The 23,574-nt window shown below is 42.3% G+C and overlaps 1 protein-coding gene across 3 annotated transcripts in view; it reads right to left on the bottom strand.

The window, feature by feature from the left end:
* Positions 1-4,048: 4,048 nt before the first annotated feature.
* WDHD1 (WD repeat and HMG-box DNA binding protein 1) overlaps positions 4,049-23,574 on the bottom strand; it is a 32,087-nt gene continuing 12,561 nt past the window's right edge. Inside the window, exons 9-26 of one of the 3 annotated variants that reach the window (XM_051621135.1) lie at positions 22,921-23,027; positions 20,940-21,075; positions 20,563-20,743; positions 20,181-20,377; positions 19,404-19,588; positions 18,004-18,245; positions 17,382-17,519; positions 16,568-16,724; positions 14,635-14,749; positions 12,732-12,863; positions 12,240-12,457; positions 10,507-10,637; positions 9,270-9,326; positions 8,409-8,452; positions 8,099-8,254; positions 7,320-7,453; positions 5,954-6,089; positions 4,049-4,913 (exon numbers count right to left, since the gene is read on the bottom strand). In XM_051621135.1, the coding sequence (XP_051477095.1) occupies positions 4,713-4,913; positions 5,954-6,089; positions 7,320-7,453; positions 8,099-8,254; positions 8,409-8,452; positions 9,270-9,326; positions 10,507-10,637; positions 12,240-12,457; positions 12,732-12,863; positions 14,635-14,749; positions 16,568-16,724; positions 17,382-17,519; positions 18,004-18,245; positions 19,404-19,588; positions 20,181-20,377; positions 20,563-20,743; positions 20,940-21,075; positions 22,921-23,027 (2,667 nt within the window). In that variant the 3' untranslated portion in view covers positions 4,049-4,712. The remainder of the gene's footprint in view (positions 4,914-5,953; positions 6,090-7,319; positions 7,454-8,098; positions 8,255-8,408; positions 8,453-9,269; positions 9,327-10,506; positions 10,638-12,239; positions 12,458-12,731; positions 12,864-14,634; positions 14,750-16,567; positions 16,725-17,381; positions 17,520-18,003; positions 18,246-19,403; positions 19,589-20,180; positions 20,378-20,562; positions 20,744-20,939; positions 21,076-22,920; positions 23,028-23,574) is intronic. The other 2 variants (XM_051621136.1, XM_051621137.1) reach the window with 2 other exon arrangements.

Genomic DNA, 23,574 nt, shown 5'->3' with positions numbered 1-23,574 from the left:
TTGGTTGGAAAAGACCTTTCAGATCACCAAGTCCAACCATTCCCCCAGCCCTGCCAAGGCCACCACTGCCCCATGTCCCTCAGCACCACATCTACAGGGCTTTGAAACCCCTCCAGGGATGGGGACACCACTCCTGCCCTGGGCAGCCTGGGCCAGGGCCTGACAACCCTTTGGGGAAGAAATTGTTCCCAAGATCCAATCTCAACCTCCCCTGGTGCAACTTGAGGCCATTTCCTCTTGTTTTGTCACTTGTTCCTTGGGAGCAGAGCCCGACCCCCCTGGCTCCAACCTCCTCCCAGGCAGCTGCAGAGCCAGCAGGTCTCCCCTCACCTCCTTGTCTCCAGGCTGGACACCCCCAGCTCCCTCAGCTGCTCCTTGTAAGACTCGTGCTCCCTTCAACAGGGATGGGATGAAGCAGGTTGGTGTTCTGACTCCAGCTCCTTCACCCACCAGTCAAGGCAGTTTCAGTGGCTGGGAAGTGGAACGTGGTGGGGAAGGGTTGGAGCATCACTCCCGACCTGCCCAAGATGCTCCTCAGGGTTGGAAGAATACACTCTCAAAAGAAACCTCTCCACCCCAAGTTGGCTAAGGATGAAGAGACTCTGGACAATCTTCACTGGATCGGATGAGGTCATCTAAAAGGTCTTTCAAGGGTGATTTCTGCTCTGGCAGCTGCTAAATTCTGAGATATATCATGCACCAAAAACAAGTATTTTTCCTCTGTTGACTATAAAGCAGGAGTGTTTGGGACTGGGCTCAGAGTTTTAAGTTAGAGATGATGAATTTCACCTTCTCAAACCAGCTGCCTTGCCCCAGCTTATCATTAACAGCTCAAACAGGAAAACAGCAACACAGATCGATCCTGCTATTAACATCAAGCCAGAACGTGACCCAAAAGTGATCCTTAAATTACAGCTGAGGCCCTGACAGCGACGATGACAACATCACAGCCTCCTGCCATCCTTCCCATGCCCTGGAAATACAGCTTGGGATTTATCAGCCTCTGGAATCACAGTGTGTCAGCTGAAAGAGTGAATCACGAGCAGTTTCATTCTGTTACCCAGAAAAACGAGCAAAATCGATTGCAGGCTCCTAAACCACTAATTGCTTACAGAAGGATTCGTTGCTCTGTGAGGGCAGAGGATCCCTGAGGTCTGAGGGGTCTTCTGAGACACAATCTGCATTTTAACTGCCCAGGTGAGGGCTCAAGTATTTGAGCTGAAACTGGGAGTGAAGGCAGCCCTGCCCTGGTTTTCCCTTCCTGCCTTCACAGAGTGAGGATGCAGGATCTCACATCCACAGGCTCCTCCAGCTCCCCCAAACTTAGAAAACTTCCAAGGGCTGGTCAATTCCTATTTATGCTTCTCAGAACCTGCAAACAGCTGTGTAACCCAAGTCTGAAGACTCCTGTGGACCTGTTTCTGACGGGGCTGATATTAGCCAGGGGCAACTCTAGGTCTCTCCAGCCCATTCCCTAACCAAGGGTGACTTTTGACCCACGCACCGGGCAGGTGGGAACAGCAGCCACGTCCCCGCTTGGCTCCCCTCAGTTGCTGCTCACCATTGTTACCCCAAGATCAATGATGTGATTTGGAGGCTGGAGCGTTCCCTGGCAACACAAGGCCTGGAGCTGTTCCTGCAAATTTCCCCTGCCAGTTGAGTCCAGTGTCAAGTGGCTCTTCCCGCAGCCCGGGCAGGTATCCGTGGTTTTCCTGCCTATCAGCAAATAAACCCCTAATGAATTGATATTCACCCTTCAGCCAAGCAATTGCAGCACATCGACTGGTCAGAGCAGCAGCCAGGCCTGCTGTTCTCCATCAGAAAGCTCCACTGCATGAGACACCTGACCTTCTCATAGCAGTTATCCCCAGCCTTGTCTTCTCCTTGGATGAGCCAGCCAGGACCACCAAGCTGATTTCTGCCCGGAGTTCTGTTCTTTGGAAAGAAGTCGAGGTGTGTTTCATAGCCAGAAGGTGCTGCTGCTTTGCTTTGAGATGGTCTTTCTTTGAGCAACCTGGGCTGGTGGGAGGTGTCCCTCCCCATGCAGGGGGGTTGGAGCTGGATGATCTTGAAGGTCCCTTCCAACACAAACCATTCTGTGATTGTATGAGCTTTCTTCTCAGATGGAGGTGGGTATCTTGATGGGAATTGCATTGCCCCAAATATTTGCTATCACACTCCAGCAGCATATACTGGAGATAAGCTCATCAGATGTTGTGTTGCAAATAAACCTTCTAATCTGACCCACTACCTACACTGAGAACAACAAAACAAGTCAAAACTCCTGCTATGAAAGGCAGCAAACAGCTTAACCCCATTCACTTGAAAACAGTTCCTGCTCTGTGCTGCCTGCCAAACATACTCAGCCTGAGCACTGGGGTTTAAAGGGCAGTCAAAAAAACCTCACCAAACCCAACATAACACGAGTTGACAGGGATTCATGACACACAAAGGACAGAGAGATCCTTCTGTCAGGACCCTGCACCTGGGTCGGGGCAATCCCAAGCACAATTACAGGCTGGGCAGAGAATGGATGGAAAGCAGTGCTGAGGGGAAGGACCTGAGGGGTGTTGGGTGATGAGAAGCTCAACACGAGCCAGGACTATGCACTGGAGCCCAGAGCCCACCCGTGTCCTGGGTGCATCCCCAGCAGCGTGGGCAGCAGGGCCAGGGAGGGGATTGTCCCCTCTGCTCTGCTCTGCTGAAACCCCCTGCAGGGCTGGGGCCAGGGCTGGGGTCCCCAGCACAGGAAGGACATGGAGCTGTTGGAGAGAGGCCAGAGGAGGCCACAGAGATGGGTAGAAGGCAGGAGCAGCTCTGATATGAGGACAGGCTGAGAGAGTTTGGGTGTTTCAGCCTGGAGAAGAGAAGGCTCCAGGGAGACCTTAGAGCACCTTCCAGTGCCTGAAGGGGCTCCAGGAAAGCTGGGGAGGGGCTTGGGACAAGGGCAGGGAGGGATGGGATGAGGGGGAAGAGTTTTGAACTGGATTAAGGGGGACTGAGATGAGATCTGAGGAAGAAATTCTTTGCTGTGAGGGTGGTGAGACCCTGGCCCAGGTTGCCCAAGGAAGCTGTGGCTGCCCCATCCCTGGCAGTGTTGAAGGGCAGGTTGGATGGGGCTTGGAGCAACCTGGTCTGGTGGGAGGTGTCCCTGCCCATGGCAGGGGGGTTGGAACTGAATGATATTTAAGATCCCTTCCAACCCAAACCATTCCATGATTCTATGAGTTTAACTCTTTAGGACAATGACTGAGACTGAAGAGCTCTACTTTAGGGCTGCAGAAGGGGCAGCTTCACAGGCAGCTCAGCTTGATCATGGGTTACATGGACACAGACAAAAAGACAGACCATTCATACCCAGCCCCTCTCCCCACACCAGAGCCAAGACGCTCAGCTCCTCCTCAGGACACACAGAAAATCAGTTATTACTTGGATTCATTAACCTCTCTCCTCTCATCATTAAACAAAATGTGTAACATGTAACAGTGGATGAAAAAAAAAAAAAAGCATTTAGATTGTCAGGTTTTTGTATCTTAATCTGTATTTTCCACCCCTGGTTGACATCATCCCCCCCATTATCTACAGACAATGAAAACAGGAGCTGTTTTCCTCCAAAGTGGCCAACACCAATTGCTGAAGAAGTCCTGCAGAATATCTCCTACATGAAGACTTTGTGGCTTTTAAAGAAATCTCACTGAATCTTCAATAGATTCTATTATAATTTGATACAGACTTCCATGTTAAAAATGTGTTCTGTCATTTGCCTTTTCAGGAATAATGTGAAGAGAAAAAAGGAAATTATGAGGAGATGTGAAAACCCAGGGGGAAAAAAAAAATCCCTAAATTAGAACTCTTTATTTTTAGCTGTTTTGCTGAAGTGTTACATTATTTTACCTTATCTTAAGGAGTTTCAAAATCTGAGTTTGCTTCAAATACATTTATTAGACATAATGCCTTTTCTCCAGAGAAGGTAAACACAACTGCCTTATGACTTGGAGGTGGAAGTCTGTTTAGTTTAATTCTAAAAATTGCCAAGGAGAACACCACCTTAAACAAAGAAACATTCACTTTTTATTAAAAAAAACCCCAAACATTACATAAAACAATACAGAGGTTGTTCAAGTTCTGAGCACTTTCTGGACCCTGCTGAGGCACTGATTGGGAAAGCACATTTGCAGTCTGGGATGGCTCATTTTTGCACAGCTGATCTTTCTAGTTCAGCTTCTGTCCTGGTTTTCTCTCCCTGTCACACCTAGAGATGCTGAAGGTGCAGCTGAATACCAGCTCCATCCTACCCCCAACTCCCATTTCCTTGGGTGTCTTCCTCTCACCAGTGTCTGCAGCAGGCAGAGGGAAGGGTCCAGAAGCCAATCCTTTGCCTCTCTAAAAGTTCTTGTACTAAGTTTGTCCTCAGAATGATTAATCTGGCTTTAACACCAAATATGACAAGTATCAAGGCCCACACACACTGTGTGAACTGTGCTCCCAGGTGACAGGTCCATTAGTAACAGTTTTGCTACCAAGCTTTAGATTAGAAACTTCCAAAAGGTTGGGAGAGTGGATTCAACACTTCCCTTGGGAATTGATAACCAAATGCTTCCTAAAAAAAGATCTGGAGCAAGGCTGCTGCTCTTTGAGCACAGCAGCAGATGCCTCCCTGCACAGCTACCCAATGTTTTCAGCAAACAGACCCTGAGGAGGCACCAGGTTATTTAGCTCTGCTTGAATGCAAAAGCTGACAAGCGGACGTTTGTAGATTGATCTAAAGGTTTTGGTTTTTTGGATAAATTCGAGTCCTCTGATGTTTGCTCCTGGTTCTTTTTCACCTCACCCTCCTCAGCTGCAGGACGCTTTCGCTTTTTATCTTCTGCTAAATCATTAACTGCTCCTCCTTTTGCTTTCTCAGTCCACACCTTTGAAGAAAGCACATCATTAAACAGGAAACTACGTCTCAGGCCACCAAACCCACCAATTCATTTTGTACACCTTCTTTCTCTGATTATAAGGAAGCACTAAAGTAATTCCTCTTAAGAACTAATAAGGGTGAAGTGAGGAACAATTCCCTCACTTTCCTTTTTTTCTAACAATATCCTCCTTCAAAACTATCCTTCATTTGAGCCTGTATATGAAATTGAAGCTCTTCATTGTCTTTCTGGACAAATAAGAAACTCAAAAGGCCTTAGAAGAAATGTAAGCCCCAGTGAATTAAGCCTGGCTATGTCACTTTTAATGATTTCCCTTCTATTTCATTATTTCTTCATCCATTACGTTTCTCTTCACTTGGAAAAAGCTGCTTTCTGCTTTTAATCATTATTCAGACACTTTATATTTTCCTAAAGTACATGTTGTGTATCAGGGCCCAATTCACACCTGAAGTCCATGAAGATGGAGAACAGTGGGATTTTAAGGAAAAATTCCTCATCAAAAATAACCAAGGATTAGGGGGGGATTCTCAAAAAAGGATGGGACAGGCTGGAGAGGGTCCAGAGAAGGGCCACAAGGATGATCAGAGGACTGGAGGACCTGCCATATGAGGAGAGGCTGAGAAAACTGGGTTTGTTCAGCCTGCAGAAAAGAAGGCTCAGGAGAGACCATGTTCCAGTACTTTAGGGGTGGCTGCCAAGATGATGGAGACTCCCAATTTACAAAGAGTCACATGGAAAAGACAAGGGGCAATGGGCAAAAGTTGCTCCTGAGGAGATTCCAATTGGACACAAGAGGTAAATGTTTCACCATGAGGACAGTCAAACATTGGAATAGTCTCCCAAGGGAAGTGGTAGATTCCCCCACATTGGACAGTTTGAAGTCTCAGCTTGACAGGGTGCTGAGCCACCTCACATAAACTGTAGTAGTACCTAGAGAGGTTGGGCCAGATGATCCTTGAAGTCCCTTCCAACCTGCCATTCTGGTTTTCTATGAAAAAAAACCCCAGAATTAGAGAATGTTTTCTCACCTTTCTTTCTTCTGATGACAGTACTCTGAATCGACTCATGCCTTCTTTTATTACTTCTGCTTCATTCAGATCAGGATTATCTGCCAAAATGTTTGCTCTGTTCTCTTCTAGCCACATCTGGAATCCTGTCTTTGGTCTAAAACAAGCACATAAAAATTGTCTGTTTAAGAAGGTTATAGAAAACCCACATCCCCCAAAGCAACATTTCTAAACAACACCTAACTGGACTTTTTTGTTCTTGAAAGAAAACACATAGAAATATATATATAAGTCAGCAATTTGCTTTCTCCTGTTGCAGGGTGTTTAAAGAACATGCTGACAAGGCAAGACCAAGTCAAGCATTCTTATTAGAACTGTGATCTATATGGAAATTAACAGCTCAGTTTTAGAATGACAAAGCAAAATGCTTCTCTTCCTTTCTGACAGGGTCCCATCAACCTAAAAATAGAGCACATATCTTAGCATGCTCCATCTACTCCTTTTCACAGTTCTCCTCTCCCCTTGTTTTAGAACATTATCTGTAAAGGTTAATGAAAAGAATGCTAGTCCAAATGAATAACTACCTTCATCTTCCTCAGCTAAATGAAGTCTAAATGAAACATAATAATGCAAGTTTTATGACTGGGATTGTCAGAAAATACAGCTGCTCCAGAGCAACAAGACAGATTAGAGCCTTAAATAGGAAGAGATGTGCTCCTTAAGTGATACAAGATTTTTGTTTGTTTTCTATTTTAAAAACACACTAAAATGAAGCTTTGACACTTTCATGTAAACCTCTTTGCTTCTAGGCCTGCTCTGAGATTTGCTAGAGATGTTTAAACCTTAAGTATTTCCTATTCTTGGAACTGGCACAGCAGCATGGTGTCATTTATCATTCTAAGGTACTTACCAGATACAGAAGTATCATCAAGGCAAAAATTGCTGCTTAGAGCCCCAAAATTACATTTTGCAGAGTTCATTTATTATTCACTCACACATGGACTTGTCTCAGGTGGCTGGAAAGCTTCTACTTGGAATAACACAGCCATGCACTCTGGGAAAGGTGTAATAAACAGAGTGCTTTTCTCTGTCCTTTCACTGTGATTGGCATGTGGCAATTTGGGAACCCAACCCATGGGTTCAATGCAGGTTTCTTTGATGATATGAAGTGTAAGGAGCAGTTACTGAATTTCTGAAGTGTGTTCACAAAAGCAACAGCTATGTAGATCATCTAGTTCCAACCTCCTGCCATGGGCAGGGACACTAACACTTTCACCATGATGTTATGCTACTTCAGCCAGGTCAACATCTTCAGAAACAAAACAGTTTTGGACTTGCTGTTCTACCAAAATTGGAACATGGCATTGAGATGCAAGTGGCCACTCACCTTCTGTTTTCAGTGTTCTCCTGTGCAGTTACTTGGACTTCATGGGGCTCGTGTCCTGCTTCTTCTTGTCTATCTTCTCTTGTCTTTTCACTGGAGCTCGGGGTACGAACCTGGAAGAAGGAGGCTGCTGAAGCCTACATAAATGGAGTTTAAAAAAAGGAAATAAAAGGTAAGAACATTTCATTTTCAGACAACATGTACCATGGAGCCTAACAAATAACAGGCCTTTCCTAAAGATATAATAATCACAGAATCACAGACCGCTTTGAGTTGGAAAAGACCTTCAAGATCATCCAGTTCCAACCCCCTGCATGGGCAGGGACACCTCCCAGCAGACCAGGTTGCTCCAAGCCCCATCCAACCTGCCCTTCAACACTGCCAGGGATGGGGCAGCCACAGCTTCTCTGGGCAACCTGGGCCAGGGTCTCACCACCCTCACAGCAAAGAATTTCCTCCTAATGTCTCACCTAAATGTCCCCTCTTCCAGCTTTCACATGCATTAATACAGCATCTAATCCATCCAGTTTCAGCACAGCAGATGTTTAGTTAACACTATTTAAAAATAAAAGCCCAAGATTCAGTGCAGAATGTAGTGTCTAGAACTGAAATTTTATTTGCTGTTTTATGTATTTCTATGGTTTCTCCAATATGCTTACATGAACTTTGTCATCTAAGATGTTCTACTCAATCAACAGGGTTTCATACTTGATAAAAGCCAGTAAAATTCCATCTACTGCTCTTTGCTCACTGAAACAACATAAAAAAAATGGAAACATTACCTGCTTGGACTTGGGTTTGGGAATCAGAGGCTTTATAACTGGAGGGTTCTGCTTGTTTGCAGCTCGACTGCCAGACGAAGTTTTCTTTGAGTATTTGCTCATAGTGTCTAGAACATTTGCTGAGGGAACCACTGGGTCCTTTTTGCTAGATGACACCTAGCAAAACAAATACATAGACACTTAATTTTCTGTCATTTTCCCCTCCTCTGTCCCTCCAAGATATCTGTCATGGTTATACTGTCAACTTCAGACACACTGATCAGTTGCTATTTTCAGAACACCACAATCAAACCAGCTGCAAAATCCTTACCTTGAAGGGATTCACTCGTCCTTGGCTGCTTGATGCAACTACAACTATTTAACAGGAAAGGAAAAAAAAAAGAATGTAAAAATGTGTCTATGTACACACATAAATATACATAAAAATCCATGAAGCGACGGGCACATCTTAGGTAAGTGGATGAAACATCAGCCTCAGTCCCAAAGAACAAGGCTAACACTCATTTTGTGTGTTTCAGTCTCTATTCATTGAGAACTAAAGAGGAGAACTACATCAAAGGCAACTATGCCACACCAACGAAGTTCCCATCAGGCACAAAAGTGGTTGGATAAAGAGAAATACACTTTAATAACAGCATGAAGGTTGCACTCTACATGCTCAGCTATTATTAGTCATCAGAACCACCACACAAGACCAACAGCTCAAAATACAAATCCACAGGAAGACTCAGTACTTCCTCCACTCCCAAATCCGTTTCCACTCCTATTATTCTTGCTGGAGGGCTGGCAGGAGGGAAGAAGCAAGAAGCAGCAAGAGGTCACCTTCTGCCCCTGCCTGCCCAGACTCACAGTTCCATGGCAGTGCAACCAATAGATGTGTCTGTGATTAGCAAAACTAATAAACTGATCATTGATCCTCATTTTTCCCCTGCCCCAACAAATGCCCTCATGACAGAGCCAGGCAGACAAGTGATTTGGCACAGCCAGGGTTCTGGAACATCATTAGGTAATGGAGACACCAACAGGAATAGGGAACCTCTTAAAAACCTGAGAACAATAATCAGTGCAGGATACCACTTGACAACACTGTTGTGCACTGAACTTCAGAAGGAATGGGAGAAGGGGGATGAAAACAGGAGCAGATCTTGTGAATAAGTGGAGATTTACTCACCAGGCTTTGGAGCAGTCACCTCTGCAGAAGTGACACCTTTGGAGAAAGGATTTGGCCCTTTGGAACAAAGAAAGGGGTACATATTTAAGTGTAATAAATGTGATGGCATAACTTGTTAAAAATAAACCCTCTAACAGACAAGGCAGTTACAGTAATGCAACTTACACTTTAAGGCATGATTCTCATTTTTGAAGTGTACATACACTTTTACAAAACCATCTGTTGTCCTTACCTAGATTTACCTTAACAGGTTGAATGCTTATTCTCTAAAACTTAAACCTATTTATTAAAATGTGCCCAGCAAACTACCTGTCTACCAATTCAACTCCTGCAAGATCTGAGCTGAAACCAAAATAACAGCTTCACAAGGTGACCCAGTCCATTAGAAATAGCATCAGACAACACACAACCTCCCCAGAGGTCCCTCAACTCCTAAGTACAAGGTCCAAGCAAGCTGTGACAGAGCAGATGAGACACTTGTTTCTCTGCAGTGACTGCAGGCACAGGCTGGAATATGCACGTACTCCCTCAGGCAGGCACTGCTCCTCATGTCCCACAGGGAATTCCAGTAACAGGAAGCCCAAAAGAATGAGTTACTCCATGTCACCCCATTATTCTTGTGCATTTTTTCAGATGTCAACAGCCAAATAAGAGAAGATCAGAAACTACCAGACCTGCTCTACCTGGGTGGCAGAAAACCTAGTCCCTGCTACAGCTGCAGTTTCAAAACTCAGTGAAACAAATGGAATTATTTTCTAATTATGTCAATGGCTTCTAAACCAAACCTCCCACCCCTCACTTGTGGTGCCCTGTGACAGGTGGTGTGCCTTTCTTCCCTAAATTTTATGTCACAAGAACAAAACAAAGCCACAGACAGAAAACCATGTTGTCTGCACGGTCCTATAGACTGCTGAGTTACCCAAACTACAAATTGGAAATCTTCCAGAACTCCTTATTAAGTCATTAGAAAGAAGTTCTTCACAATGAGGGTGGTGAAGCACTGGAACAGGTTGCCCAGATGTGTGGTGGAGGCTCCATCCCTGGAAACATTCAAGATCAGGCTTGACCAGGCTCTGAGCAACCTGATCTGGTTGAAAAGTTCCCTGTGCACTGCAGGGGGGGCTGGACTAGGTGGCCTTTAAAGGTCCCTTCCAACCCAAACCATTCTATGATTCTAAGTCTGTGGAAGACACACATAGATAACTTTCAACCTATTCAGAGAACACATTTTTCCTACTTTGTTTAGGCACTTCTGGTGTTTCTTCTACTTCCTCACAGGCATCAGCTTCCTCAGCATCTTCCATTTCTTGGTCTTGCTGAACACTTCGGACTGGCCGCCGACTCCACTCCGAGGCAGAGCTGCTGTAACTGAACATGAGGAACTCATCAGAAAGGAAGTGGCCACCACATTCAGAAGGAAAACTAGAACAAAAGAAGGCTAACCTACTTAGCTAATTTAGGAAATGAGAACAATAACACTTGGTGTTTATTTGCATTGTGCCTCGGATTGAACTGTGGCAATTACTAAAATCAGAATAAAGATTCATTTACCACTTCAGCTCACCCTGAAACACCAAGTGCACTCACCTGAAGTGGAAGTCATGAAGTTTTAAACTACTTTTCTGCACACAGGAATAAATACACAGCTGGTAACATGGGTGTATATTTTCAGTCTGAAGCTTAGGAAGTGAGTTTTAATATTTAATCAGATTATTTAAATTTACAGTATAGTAGTATGTAAATTTCTTGCATTTCCCTCCTAATCTTTGCAAGATGACTAAAAGCTGTGTATATGTCAACTAAAGGCTCATCTCTTTCTACCAGAATGTCAGTATTAATCTGGCACCAAGAACAATACAGTGTTTGTGACCCATTTTAACCCTCAGAGTGGCTGACAGACACGGGATTGCAGCTTCCACGCATGATCCAGAAGAACAAGGTGGAGCATTTAGAAATTTAGAGCTTTAAAATGTGTAGTTTCACACAGAATAAAGGAAAGGCTACAGATAAGTTCAGGGATTTATCAGTTCCTCTTGCTTAATTAAGCTCCAAACTTCATACATAAAATTGCTATATGAAGACATTGCTTCTGAGAGAAAGTTATGACATATTTTCTGTGTTATCTGTGATGGTTTGTAACTATTTTGCTTACAGCTGCACCATCCCGAGGCCAAGCCAGGAACACAGCTCTTCTGTATGGTCTGCACCACACACATCTTTTGCCTCATCATCTGCTTTACAAAGCAGATACAGGTAGGAGATGAAAGGTAGAGAGGAGAGGGGGGAAATGAATAGCAAACTTGTAGTATTTCCATAGCTTTGAAGAGCAGGGATTAATTAGGAGGGAAAAAGACTAAATAGGATGCATTGAGATGGGATATTGAAACAGGGGAGGGCTGGAGGAAGATTAACACCTCCCTGGAGGTGTTGAAGGCCAGGCTGGATGAGGTTTTGTGCAGCCTGGTCTAGTGTGAGGTGTCCTTGCTCATAGCAGGGAGGTTGGAACCTGATGATCTTTAAGGTCCCTTCCAACCTTCACCATTCTATGACTATAAGATAGAAGAATTTTAAGTTAAGTGTGGAACAAAGTGAGATAGACTGAGACAAAGAGGAAAAAAAAAAAGTTGGAGTCATATAACCAAATCAGGACAATCCAGGTGGGAAAAAAAACAACCAACCGACTCTAAACGTGGTATGAAATCTGCCTCTGAAGCTGCTGAACACAGACACACAGTAAGCAAGCAGTGGAGATACTTTTGTGTTAGTACCCTGATACTAATGAGCCCTCACAAGATATCAACAAGAACATACCATTTTATATGTACAGTGTGCAAGTAGAGCAACACAAACTGTTACTTCATAACAAACACACTGCAAACTAAGGTCCAGAGAAGTGCATTGACAAGACCAAAGTCTTAATAGCTCAGTAAAAACGTTCCCAGGTTTTCTAATCACAGAAATATGTGTTACCCAGCATTCAAGTGCTTTCGGAAATCCTCTTCTTCCTCTTCATCTCCTGGGACTGTTGCCAACTCACTTGCTTTTTCTACAGCCATTTCACTAAGTCTCTGAGCTAAGTTTAGCCTTCGAGAACGAGAGGCATACTTGATAGCCAAATTCACCACGTTCTGTGTCATGAGGTCAGCGAGCTCCACGCAGCGAAACTCGCGCTCCAGTTTGCAAGAAAGCTGAGAGAAAGAAAACAAAAGCCTGGAGAGTCCCACTCCACAGTTACACACAAGGCTCTAGGAGCAGAATATTATCATCTTGGCTTTCTAACTTTCCCCCCTACCCTTCACAAAAAGCAACATTAACCCTTATCACAGTCTGTGAAGCAGCTGGATTGCCAGTCACCAGCCAGACTCCTAATTAGAGGAATCAGACCCACCCTTTACATCAAATGCCATCCACTCCAAATGAAGTTTCTGGGGTTCTTTCTGGTTTTTATTTTTTTGTACTTACAGCAAACAGCTTCATCAGAAGTTCTTGCTGCTCTCTCACTGCCTGACTTGTAATGTTTCCATCAAGTTCATAGCCATTTTTTGATAAGTAACCCAGGTGGTGGTGGAACAGGACAGAACGCCAGTACTGCTCCTGAAACAGAGAGGAAAATGCACTCTGCAGGTCAGAGGGGAAAAGACAGCTCACAACTTCATGCCTAACTATTTACAACATATTTTACCCATTTCTTCTTAAATGTTCCTTTCATTTCTAGGTTAATCCTACTTCAGTGGTAGAGTTGGACTTAATGATCTCTAGAGGTCCCTTCCAACTCTAGCAATTCTGTGATTTTACAATGAGAGTGAGGGGCAGATAATTCTCCTTAAAAGCCAATGCCTACCAAGAAGAAACAGAGCACACCAACACCCATCTGTGTAAAAACTGAGCCAAAGAGTCACCTTAGATGTTAAACTTCATTTATATTCCAGGCTCTTAGCAGGACGAGACCTACATGTTCACCGGTTTGCTACCAGGACAGACAATTCTAGAACAAGTTGATTATCTTCTAACTTCTGTCCCCCAGCAAATTGAAAGTATTCCAGAATAACTCAGTAACTGCAGGAGTAATCACCATCTGAGAGACAGGTAAACAGAAAGTAACACCTCTTGCTGTTCAGGGAAATACTGGTATGGCTAATAGACCAGGCTAGCTCTGTTACAAAATAATTATAAACTTAATCACAACCAGTATGTTTCCATCAGGTGTACTGGAATAATCTGCTGCTTTACTTACACAGCAGTACATATTCCCTCAAGCTAAATTAACAGTTCCTTCCTTCTGTTATTTTGGGCTGTGTGTGGAAATCAAATAAAGAACAAAAAGACTTGAAACAAATGAAAGAGGATTAATTACAAACAACAACATGTTTATTATTGAAACTTTTTTTATCTGCATTTCTATAATTTCAAATGGCTTTAAACTGTCTCTAAGGTTGAGGTTAGAATTTTATGTTCATTTCTATTTTGTGCACTACAGCTGAACCCCAAAAGACTGGGATATTTAAACTGATAAAAATTTGAAGAATAAATACAGATACTCTTCTGGAAGTTCTCATGTACACCTTGCTTCAGCCAGCCTCTATCTTCAGAAAGTAAGTTAAGCCTGCAGGCCTGTGTTTTCAGAGTGATTGAATGAATTGGAACACTTCGTATTTCTTTCAAAAAAGGACCTTCCAGACATTTTGTTATGCCTATAATATTAAAAAACAGGCACTTTCCAGAGGGTCTTGATTTGGATTCCAAAATGTGGTGTTTCCTAGAACATCAATTACCAGCCACTAACAATTACAAAAAAAAAAAAAGGAACAGCAAGACTTCATTGGTGAGAAACTGGTTATGTGTAAACATAAACTTGCATCAGCTCTAACAGCTTTCATAGAATCATGAAGGTTGGAAGGGACCTTAAAGCTCATCAGGTTCCAACCCCCCTGCTATGAGCAGGGACACCTCCCACCAGACCAGGCTGCACAAGCCTCATCCACCCTGCCCTTGAACACCTCCAGGGAAGGGGCATCAACAACCTCCCTGGGCAACCTGTTCCAGTGCCTTCCTACCCTCATTTAATTCTTCGCCCTCAGAATTAAGAACTTCTTCCTGATGCCTAACCTAAATCCAACCTCTTTCAGTTTAAACCCACTACCCCTTGTTCTCTTCACTACATTATTCTAGGAACAGTTGTGAACCAAACCAAACCAGAAAAGCTGTGCAAACCCCTGAAGCCATGTAACCTCCTCAGCCACAGGTCTTACTCAAGAGTTTGTGCTACCCCCTCTTCCATAGCAGAGATGATTAACAGGATTCTTTTATAATCCCTACTATGGGGCTACCCAAGACTACCAGCTGTGGACACACCACCACTCCATACCTCCATCTGGCCCTTTTCTGTTGTAACTTGACAGTAAGGAAGTTTAAAGGCTAATATTGCTACAGCAGGCCGGGGGAGCGTCGGAGGGAATCGGGCTCCTTTGCAGGGAATACACCTGTGCAAGGGAAACAAAAACCACAGACAAGCCTCCATCACCTGCAGTCACCAGTTGTTCTACATCTAAATCATGCCTCCTAAGAAGTGGGATGCTTTAAGAAGATTTGTTCTTTAAAAACTAGTAATTAAATCAATGACTTCACTACAGCAGTACGTAAAATTGCATTAAAAAGGGTTATTTTTACACTGCAACCAAAAAAAGATGTTAAGCCCAGCAAAGAACATGCTGCTCTTGTTCACACCAGAAACTCCAAACGTAGCAGGTAACAGACACAGATCCCTATCTCACAGGAAAAAAACACAACCCAACATGATTTAGCAGCTATTACAACATGTAAATGCAATTTATTAAAAAACAACTGAAGGCCACAGGCACAAAAAAGAGCAGGCACATCCACCATTTATTTTGATTAGGGGTTTTGGACTTCATGAAGAGGGTGCTGTGTTCAGACACACACAGGGGGGAAGAGAAAAAAGAAAAAAAAGAAAGAAAAAAAGAGAATTGAAACAGATAAGCATATCCTAAAAAGCATAGGTTTATTGTTTAATTCTACTTAAGTTAGTGCTTTCTGGTGACAGTCACTGAAGCAAAACATTGATTGGGGAAGTGCTGTATTTCCAGCAGCACCAAAGAAGCATTGACAAAAATGTCTGGTTTTATAAGCTACTGTTTCAGACTCTAGGGGAAAAAAAAAGAACAGGAAGTGTTGGTGTTCTGGCTATCTGTGTTAATTGGGGCATGTGGAGTTTCTGCAATAACCCTTCCCTCTTCTTATCTTTAATATGCTGCTGGTTTTGAATGAAACGTTCTTTGCAGCTCAGAAAGCAGCACACTCTTGGAGCAGAAGGAAAAAGCTCGTGGTGACCACAGCTGACCATCCATCTGATGGGTTCTGCACATTTCTGGTGCATTTTCTGGAGGCCAACAGTACTTCATGGTTTGGAGGAAGCGACAGTGAATTGACATTTACCAGCGAGAGCAAATCATTCACTTATTTTAAAAAGCACAGAGGATTAGAAAGAATGTCACATAAAATTAAATAAAATGCAGTTTCCCACCAACCTCTACAATTGTGCATTGACTGGCAAAGTAAAAGAGCTTAAATTTCAGTAAAATATGTGAGCTGATGGATTCTGCCCTGGCAGAAAAAGGACAGAGACCACTGAAAAAAAGAGGACTACAAACAAAGCTTAGCAACTAAATGTCTCTCTCAAGAAATACATGTTATTTAGACATCACCACTATCACATTTTTATAAAGTAATGCCCAACTCTCAGCTGAATATTTGAGCCATTTTACATATTAAATTCTTCCTCATGGCCACAGTTAAAATATTACTATAAAACCAGACAGTTCTGATGTATCTACACCTACTGATGTAGATTAGCAACAAGATTAGATTCTGCACAAAGGAAAAAAGGGAAAAACACAGCTAAGAAAAAGAAAATTGAAACAAAAAACCAACCCCCCCAAACCCATCAACAGCAGAATTAGGTTCCCAAGAGCAACCACAACTTTTTAGTAGGTTTCTCTAGAAAAATGCATGTGATTTCAGATCCAAGTGTACACGCTTGTCAGCCAAGGCAAGAAGCCACAATTAGTCAGTTGCACATTCTAAAACTCCAATGAGTTCATTCAGAAACCAATTTAGTAATGCAACATGCACACAGAATTAAGTTTATAAACTAAATCAATGATTGTGCATATTTCCCAGGCACCTGTTTCAGTCCAAGTTGTTTCCAGTTTCTCCTAGTAAGAAGTGCTCTACAAATTAAAGCCAAGACAATCAAAGCATGATTATCTGAAATATCTGACCTGAGTTGCTGGGGATTTTCATGGATGCCAACTACCCAGTAATGATCAGATTTTCCTTTGCAGTGCTCTCTTGTGTTACACACTGGAAGCCAAGTATTCCCAAGCCCTCTGTTCAACATCCGCACCATCCCCTCAGAATCCACGTAACACGGGGTGCCTGTTTGTTACAAATGAAAGGCAACTAATTACCAGGGGAGAAAGCCTGAGCTAGTGGATACTGCTGGGAAATGATGGTTTACATATCTCAAATACAACATCCTCTCACCCCCACAAGCATAAACTAGCTGAGAAAAAGCAGCTTTCCTTGGAAAGATGCGCCACCTTCTGACAGCCAACACAACTGCTACTCGAGTGACAAGTGCCAACTTAAAAAGTCTCTGAAGAAATCAAATTCATGCTACCTGGGGAGGTTCCCAAGGAAAAGCAGGTATTTTTACAATTACTTTTTCTGGTTATCATACAAAATTCTCCCAGGCTACCAGTTTTTTGGGGGTGGCTTTTGGTGAGAGAGCTGAACACGCCTGTTAGGGTGTATTCATGCAGTTGATTTCTTGTTGCTGAGCAGGGAAACCCCTCAAGAAAACAAGCTCTGATAACACTGAAGTGTGTTCTATTCACAGTGGAAGCATATTGAAGATTTCTGATAAATATATTAAAGGAATTTTAAAAAAATATATAATTTTTAACACTGAGGAGATAGAAAAAAAGTCTAGGTGCCCAGACCATCATTACTAAAAGGACATTCATTAAGCCCCCTCCAGAATTCCCCCAATAGCCTCAGGATTTCTGTGTCCCTCATGCAGGTATTTCCTACCTTCTGCAGAGAATCCAACCCAAACCAAATGGGATTTCTTTGTAAGAGAAAGAGGGTCTCCATGCAAAATCTGTTTTTTCTTCTTTCCTAGCTCCATCAGTTGTACTCCGAGACACTGGTCCCCATCAAACCCAGTACCTAGGAGGAAATTGTTCAATAAGTTAGAAAAGAAAATAATTGCTTTGTCTCTTGCCTAAATTTAAATTTTGAATCAGAAACTAATGGTAATGCAGGGTTATCTATGAATATCACTGTCAGACAAGCACCTGTTTGTCATTTTGGACATACCAAGCATGCATAACAACAGCTCCTCTAATTTCCTGTAGTAATTCATCTTGGCAAATCCCAAACCCCAGCTCAATCTATTAATACCACTGTTATAAAATTCTCCCCTTCCCCACAGGTTATTCTAGGCAGAAGAAAAAAATGTAGAAAAGAGAAAATGTAGAGAAGAGAAAATCCCAAGAGAAAATGTAGGCTTTGCTGTCAGGTGTCAAAGATCTGTGGGATGTGACAGTAAAAGCACCATTGAGAAGAGGAGGAGGAGGACAAGCATCATCAGGAAGGAAGAAAATACTTCTGGTGATTATGTTCATAAAAAATACAGAGGGGAGAAAACTACCTCTGTGGTAAATAACCATCAACTGCTCTCCATGTCCTGCCATAGACACCACTGGACCTGGGAGACTGAAGATCTCTTTCTGAACTCCTCCAACTGTAAACACACGGACCAGCAAGGCACTGGTGGCACAAGCAGCCCAGCCCTGACCCAGACAGATGGCTTCAATGTCTTCATCCTTTGGCATATCTACTGTCCACTCCTTGTTTGTATCCCACGAGCTAAAATGAATGCAGTGGAGCTTGCTAAAGTAGAGACAAAGAACAATAGTCAAATACCTCAGCATGAAGAAAGAGACAATATCAGGAAATATACTAATATGTTAAGCTTTTATCAGAGACCTGGAATCTGCAATTGTCATAGAAAGGAACTACAAATTACAAGTGGTCATTTGCAAAGGAGTTACTCTTATTATTCTAGAACTGAAGAGGCAGCTCAGGTTCCAGCACTGCAGATTAGAGCCTCCATAGCCTGAGCACACAGTTCTGAGAGGTCTGAGGGGAGATTTTTAGATGGAAACATGCAAGTGTCCTGCTTAATTAACATTAATAAGAACCGAAGGTGCTCGGTACCCCTGAGTATCAGCCCTCATTACAAGTCTTTCAGATGACATGATCTTTTAAGGGAAAAAAAAAATAACAGGAACTTGAGGTTTGCCATCTTCATAATTGAATTGTCTGTGACCAATTCAGAGACACCACAGCTTTTCATAATTACCCACTTCCATTGAGAAAAAAAGATTGAAATTTTCAGAGTCAGACAACCAGTACCTACAAATAATATTTTTGGTGCTTCTCAACTTATAACAATGCTCCGTGTGTGAAAATCAGTTCTTTCTTCAAGAAATTTCCACAGAAAGCAGCAATAAAATGTTGTTCCTGCTGTTCTGAAATGCAAGAATAGAGTCTAGCTGGCCCAGCTGCTTAAATCTTTCTATAGTTTTCAGAAATTTGTGCTCTTCACACTTAAAGTTCTTTGGCTATCTCCACACACACCTCCTTAGCAACAGTGGAAAAGAAATAAAATGGTCCTGATGATTTATCTTTGTTCAGAGCAGACTGAAAAACTATTGTTCATGTTTACAATTTCCTTGGACTAGCAATGCATGAAGTTATTAGTGTGTATATCTATATATATTTGAAACAGGGATTAAAAAAATTCCTCAGGAAACAAAATACATCTTTCCATATTCTTGAAGGCTTCAAGTGGGTGGGTGTGAAAACCCTCCTTGAAAGTGGTCCCATAAATAAAAAACATGACCAAAAGGCAAAAATCTCAGAAGGTGAGAGAAGTTGAAATTAGAAGCTGAAATGCTTGGAAAAAAACAAAACAAAACAAAACCCAAACAACAAAGTTAAGTGTAATTCCATGCTATGGGTTTTGCAGAGCAGGCCATGACTTACCTTGCAAGTTCCTCTGTGCTCTCACAGGCAAGTAAAACAGCTTCAGTTGAGAGGTCAGCCATGGTGTGGTTCAGGGAGTTTGGCAGGTGTGTTGCATGATGTATGGAGGTATCGTGGAATTCTATATCTATAGCATTGTCCTGCTCATCATCGTAACAGCGAATGATGCCAACAGAATTCCACACCTATCAAAAAGAATCCCCAAAAAACCCCAACCAAAACAAGTCAGGACTTGTAGTTGCCAAAACAGTTGGATTAGGCAGAACCTAGCTTCACCCTCATTGCTTAGCTATCTTTCTCCTTGCAAAATCAGATGTGAAGAGCTTGCAGTTAGAAAGAAACAGTGGATGATTCCCATACAAGTCTTCATAGCACAAACCCATCCACAAGTTCTGGCCAACAAAATAATTTTTAGAAAGACTTGCTAGAATTCAATAGCACAGGTATGTCCCTCCTCACTGCATGGAGGTTGGACTACTGACCTTTAAAGGCCCCTTTCAACCCAAACCATTCTATGATTCTAGGTACAAACTCTAGAGTTTGCTTTTGCCTTAGAGCCAAGTATTTATTTCTACATCAAAAGCAACTGAAACATAAAGCCTATCATCACACCACCTTTGCATTCACACCAAGCCACTTTCCACTGTTTTGCTTCACACTGCAAATTATGGAATAATGATCAATAATCTTGGGAAAGATTAGATTAAGACACAGGAAGAACTGGACAATATTAAGAAAGCAACTAGATCTACCTCACCAGACAGCAGGGAGATTTACCATGAAACGATGCATGAGATGTGCAGGAGTGGAGCCAGACTGGAATGGCTTTTGCTTGGGGGTTGGCATTGGCCCATCATAGAAAGGCTGTTGGGTAGATGATGGTGGTAAAGCTGGAAAGCCATCAGTCTGGTCATCATCATCATCATCATCTTCCTTTTCAAGATTATTAGAATTAGCTTTTATCATTCCAACATCTAGAAGTTTTTTAAAAAATAAAATTACATTTTACACATATTATTATGACAAAATATGGGTTAAAAAAATTAAATAGCCCAGAGTTCCCTGGAAAAATAAGGCAGAATGTATCTCAGAAGAGGATGCTAAGAGAACATCCCAATACCAGAAGGACAGAGCTCTGGAAAATCAGTTGATTCTGTACCTAGTGAGTTATCATCATCAATTATTGCCCGTCTCAGACGGCCTGAAGTTGGCCTAAGATCATCATCATCATCTTCATTAGCCCTTGGGGAAGACTGTGGCTCAATCATGTCTCCATTTAAATAGTCCTCATCTTCTCCATCAAAGAGATCATTGTAGTCTTTTGTCACTGCACTGGCAACCTAAAACCAGGTTAACAACCATCACAAAACTTCTTCTGGACATGGAATTCAAGAAAGGAACCAACACACAAGAAGGAACTTTCAACACACAATAAAGAAGGTTAAATATAGTTTGGTAACCTTAATAACCCTGTTAATTTAAGAAGTAATAACCTAAAGAACCCTGTTCATTTAGGAAGTAATCAGTACTGATCACCTTGTCATTTGTTTTCTTTGCAACCCCAATGTTTTCCAGCAAGCCCAGATTTCCTTGAGTATCTGTATAAGCAATTTGCCTGGTTTTGGGGTGCCATGCCAGTCCACAAATTGTGTAATTTTTCTCATGCTTCATCCTAAAAAGAATATAAAAAGAAAGGATTTTTAGCAGGTTTCTCAGGGAAGAAATATCCCCAAGAGTTATTAAAAAAAGTGGCAATATTTACTAGTACTAGAGAGTGATGTTTCAGTAATAATACACACAATAAAATAATAGGTTACCTTTAGCATAAACAGCTACTATAAAAAATACAGGTCTCTCTTTCTATGGAGGAAATAATCTAAGCTTCAAAAATCAAACAGAATCATGTTTTCAAAACAACAGCTTCCTGACACATGTAGAAAAGATAAAATAATTCCCCAGCAGTCATAAATTCCAGAAACATCCAATTCTAAAAAGAACATTCAGTTGTTTCTTTTGCACCAGACTGATTAATCCTCAGTCTTTTCCACCTTTTATTCTCATCAAAAATCCTCCCATTAATTATGTACATAATGTGCCTTTAATTCTTAACACAGGTGTTAACAGTAACAATCATGCTTCTTACCCAAAATATTCAGACAGATAAATCATCTCTTCTCTACCTCACTTAATCATACCCTTTTTTTTATTATTACTTTTTTTTGCCTGAAAAAGACATGCTTTAACCAAGATAAGGTGCAATTTATCAGTTTGTCCTTTTTTGCCTACAGGTGAGGATGGTTGTCTGATGTGTCTGTTATTTCTCTCTCCCTTTAGAAAATAAAGATTCCTGCCCATGATCTTGGGGTTTGGGATGTGGGGAAAATTTGTTTCCATCAAAACTACCCTTTAATCAACTATTGGATTAAAAAAGAAGAAAACTTATTTGCACACAGAAAACTAGACTATGGAATTAGAACAAAATCCACTTCAAAATGGGCCTTCCCTATTCTGTTTCTGAGAATGTAGTGTTTCCATATCCTTCCAGCTCTGCAGGAAGGACAACAGTATGGCACACAGATCAGGACATACTTCTGTGCCTATTGGACATGGTGGGGGAAGGCAACACAATGCCACCTTTCCATCTACCACCAAGAGTCAAGCTCTTGTGGGAGATGTTTCCTTGTAGAACAGAAATGAAACAGCAGCCCTGGGATTCCTTTCAGCACATGAACTGCAGCACTAGTGCACAGCCCTTTGGTTGCTGGGCTCCTCTCCCCTCCAGGGTTTTATCCCATGGTACCCTACCAAGCAGATCCCAGAAGAGGTCAAGGTCTGCTCTCCTGAAGCCCAGGGCAGTGAGCTTGTTTCATACTCTCCGTGTTGTCCTAAGGATCCTGAATTCCACCATTTCATGGTCACTGCAGCCAAGACTGCCCTTAAGCTTCACACTGTCCACCAAGCCTGCCCTTGTTGGAGAGAACAAGGTCCAGCATCACATCTTTTCTCGTTGGTTCCTCTAACACTTGGGAGAAGGAAATTGTCACCAAAGCATTCCAGGAACTTCCCGAATTGCTGCTGCCTTGCTGAGTTGTCTCCCCAGCAGATGTCAGGGGGTTGAAACCCCCCATGAGGGCCAGGCCCTGTGCTCTTGCTCCCTTTGAGTCCAGACTGAGGGGTGGCCCTGCCTGCCAGCATCACCCAGACCCGGCACTGCACTGTTGACCTGTGGGCTTTGGCTCCTCCTCTGTGGATGGTCTCCCAGCCCCACCACCAGCTAGGAGACCATCTGTGAGGGCAGGCAAATGGTATTTTGCAACCCGAGCCTTCATACACTGTCCCCTGGGGTGCTTATTTTCACAGGAACATCAACAGCAAACTTACAGAATTGCCCTGTAAACCTTATTAAAGCTTTTCAAGAGGCAGATCTACAGTTGCACAAGTATGTTTTACAGAAAAGATAAAATTATATTTCATGAAAAAACGTTTACTTGGGTATTTAGGGAAGAAGACTGAATACCTCTCTATGCACTCCTGGGTTTCCACATTCCACACCACTATACCCCCATCCACACTTCCAGCTGCCAGATACTGCCCACAGGGAGACCAGGCCACAACATTCAAGGGCTAAGGAAATAAAAAAGAAATAGAAGAAAAAAAAATATATTACCAATGCACACACAGCATTTAGACTCTGGAGCTTAAAATAAGACAGATATTCTAGAATTTAAATATAATTATTATTATCTTCAGCAAATCACAGCCAGCTTCCTGTACCAGAGCTGACTTTAGAGAATTCCCTGCAAAAAACATTCCTTAAAGATCCTTTTTTTCAAGGATTTTCATCTTGTGTCATTAAATGCTGCCATAAGGTTGAACAAAACCTGATTCTAGACACGTACACAGAAGCACAGTGTATTTTGCAAACTCAGCACTAAACATAGCTTTATTTATTTTGAACTTAATGCAGTACCATAAATTAATATCCAAGACTGTGTGTTCTGTATCTTAATAACACTAAGAAACTGGTTCTCTTTAACCCAAAAGTTTCCAAGTACATAGTAAGGACAAAAGAAAGAAGATGGCACTGTTAGGGTTACTAGGTAGCTAAATTTCAGCTTAAAAACTGATATTTCTGTTCTGTACAGAAATAACACAACATTTTCCCTGAAAA

This window comes from Apus apus, chromosome 5 (genome assembly GCF_020740795.1).
Source record: "Apus apus isolate bApuApu2 chromosome 5, bApuApu2.pri.cur, whole genome shotgun sequence".
NCBI lineage: Eukaryota > Metazoa > Chordata > Aves > Apodiformes > Apodidae > Apus > Apus apus.
This window is presented reverse-complemented; position numbering and strand designations above follow the sequence as displayed.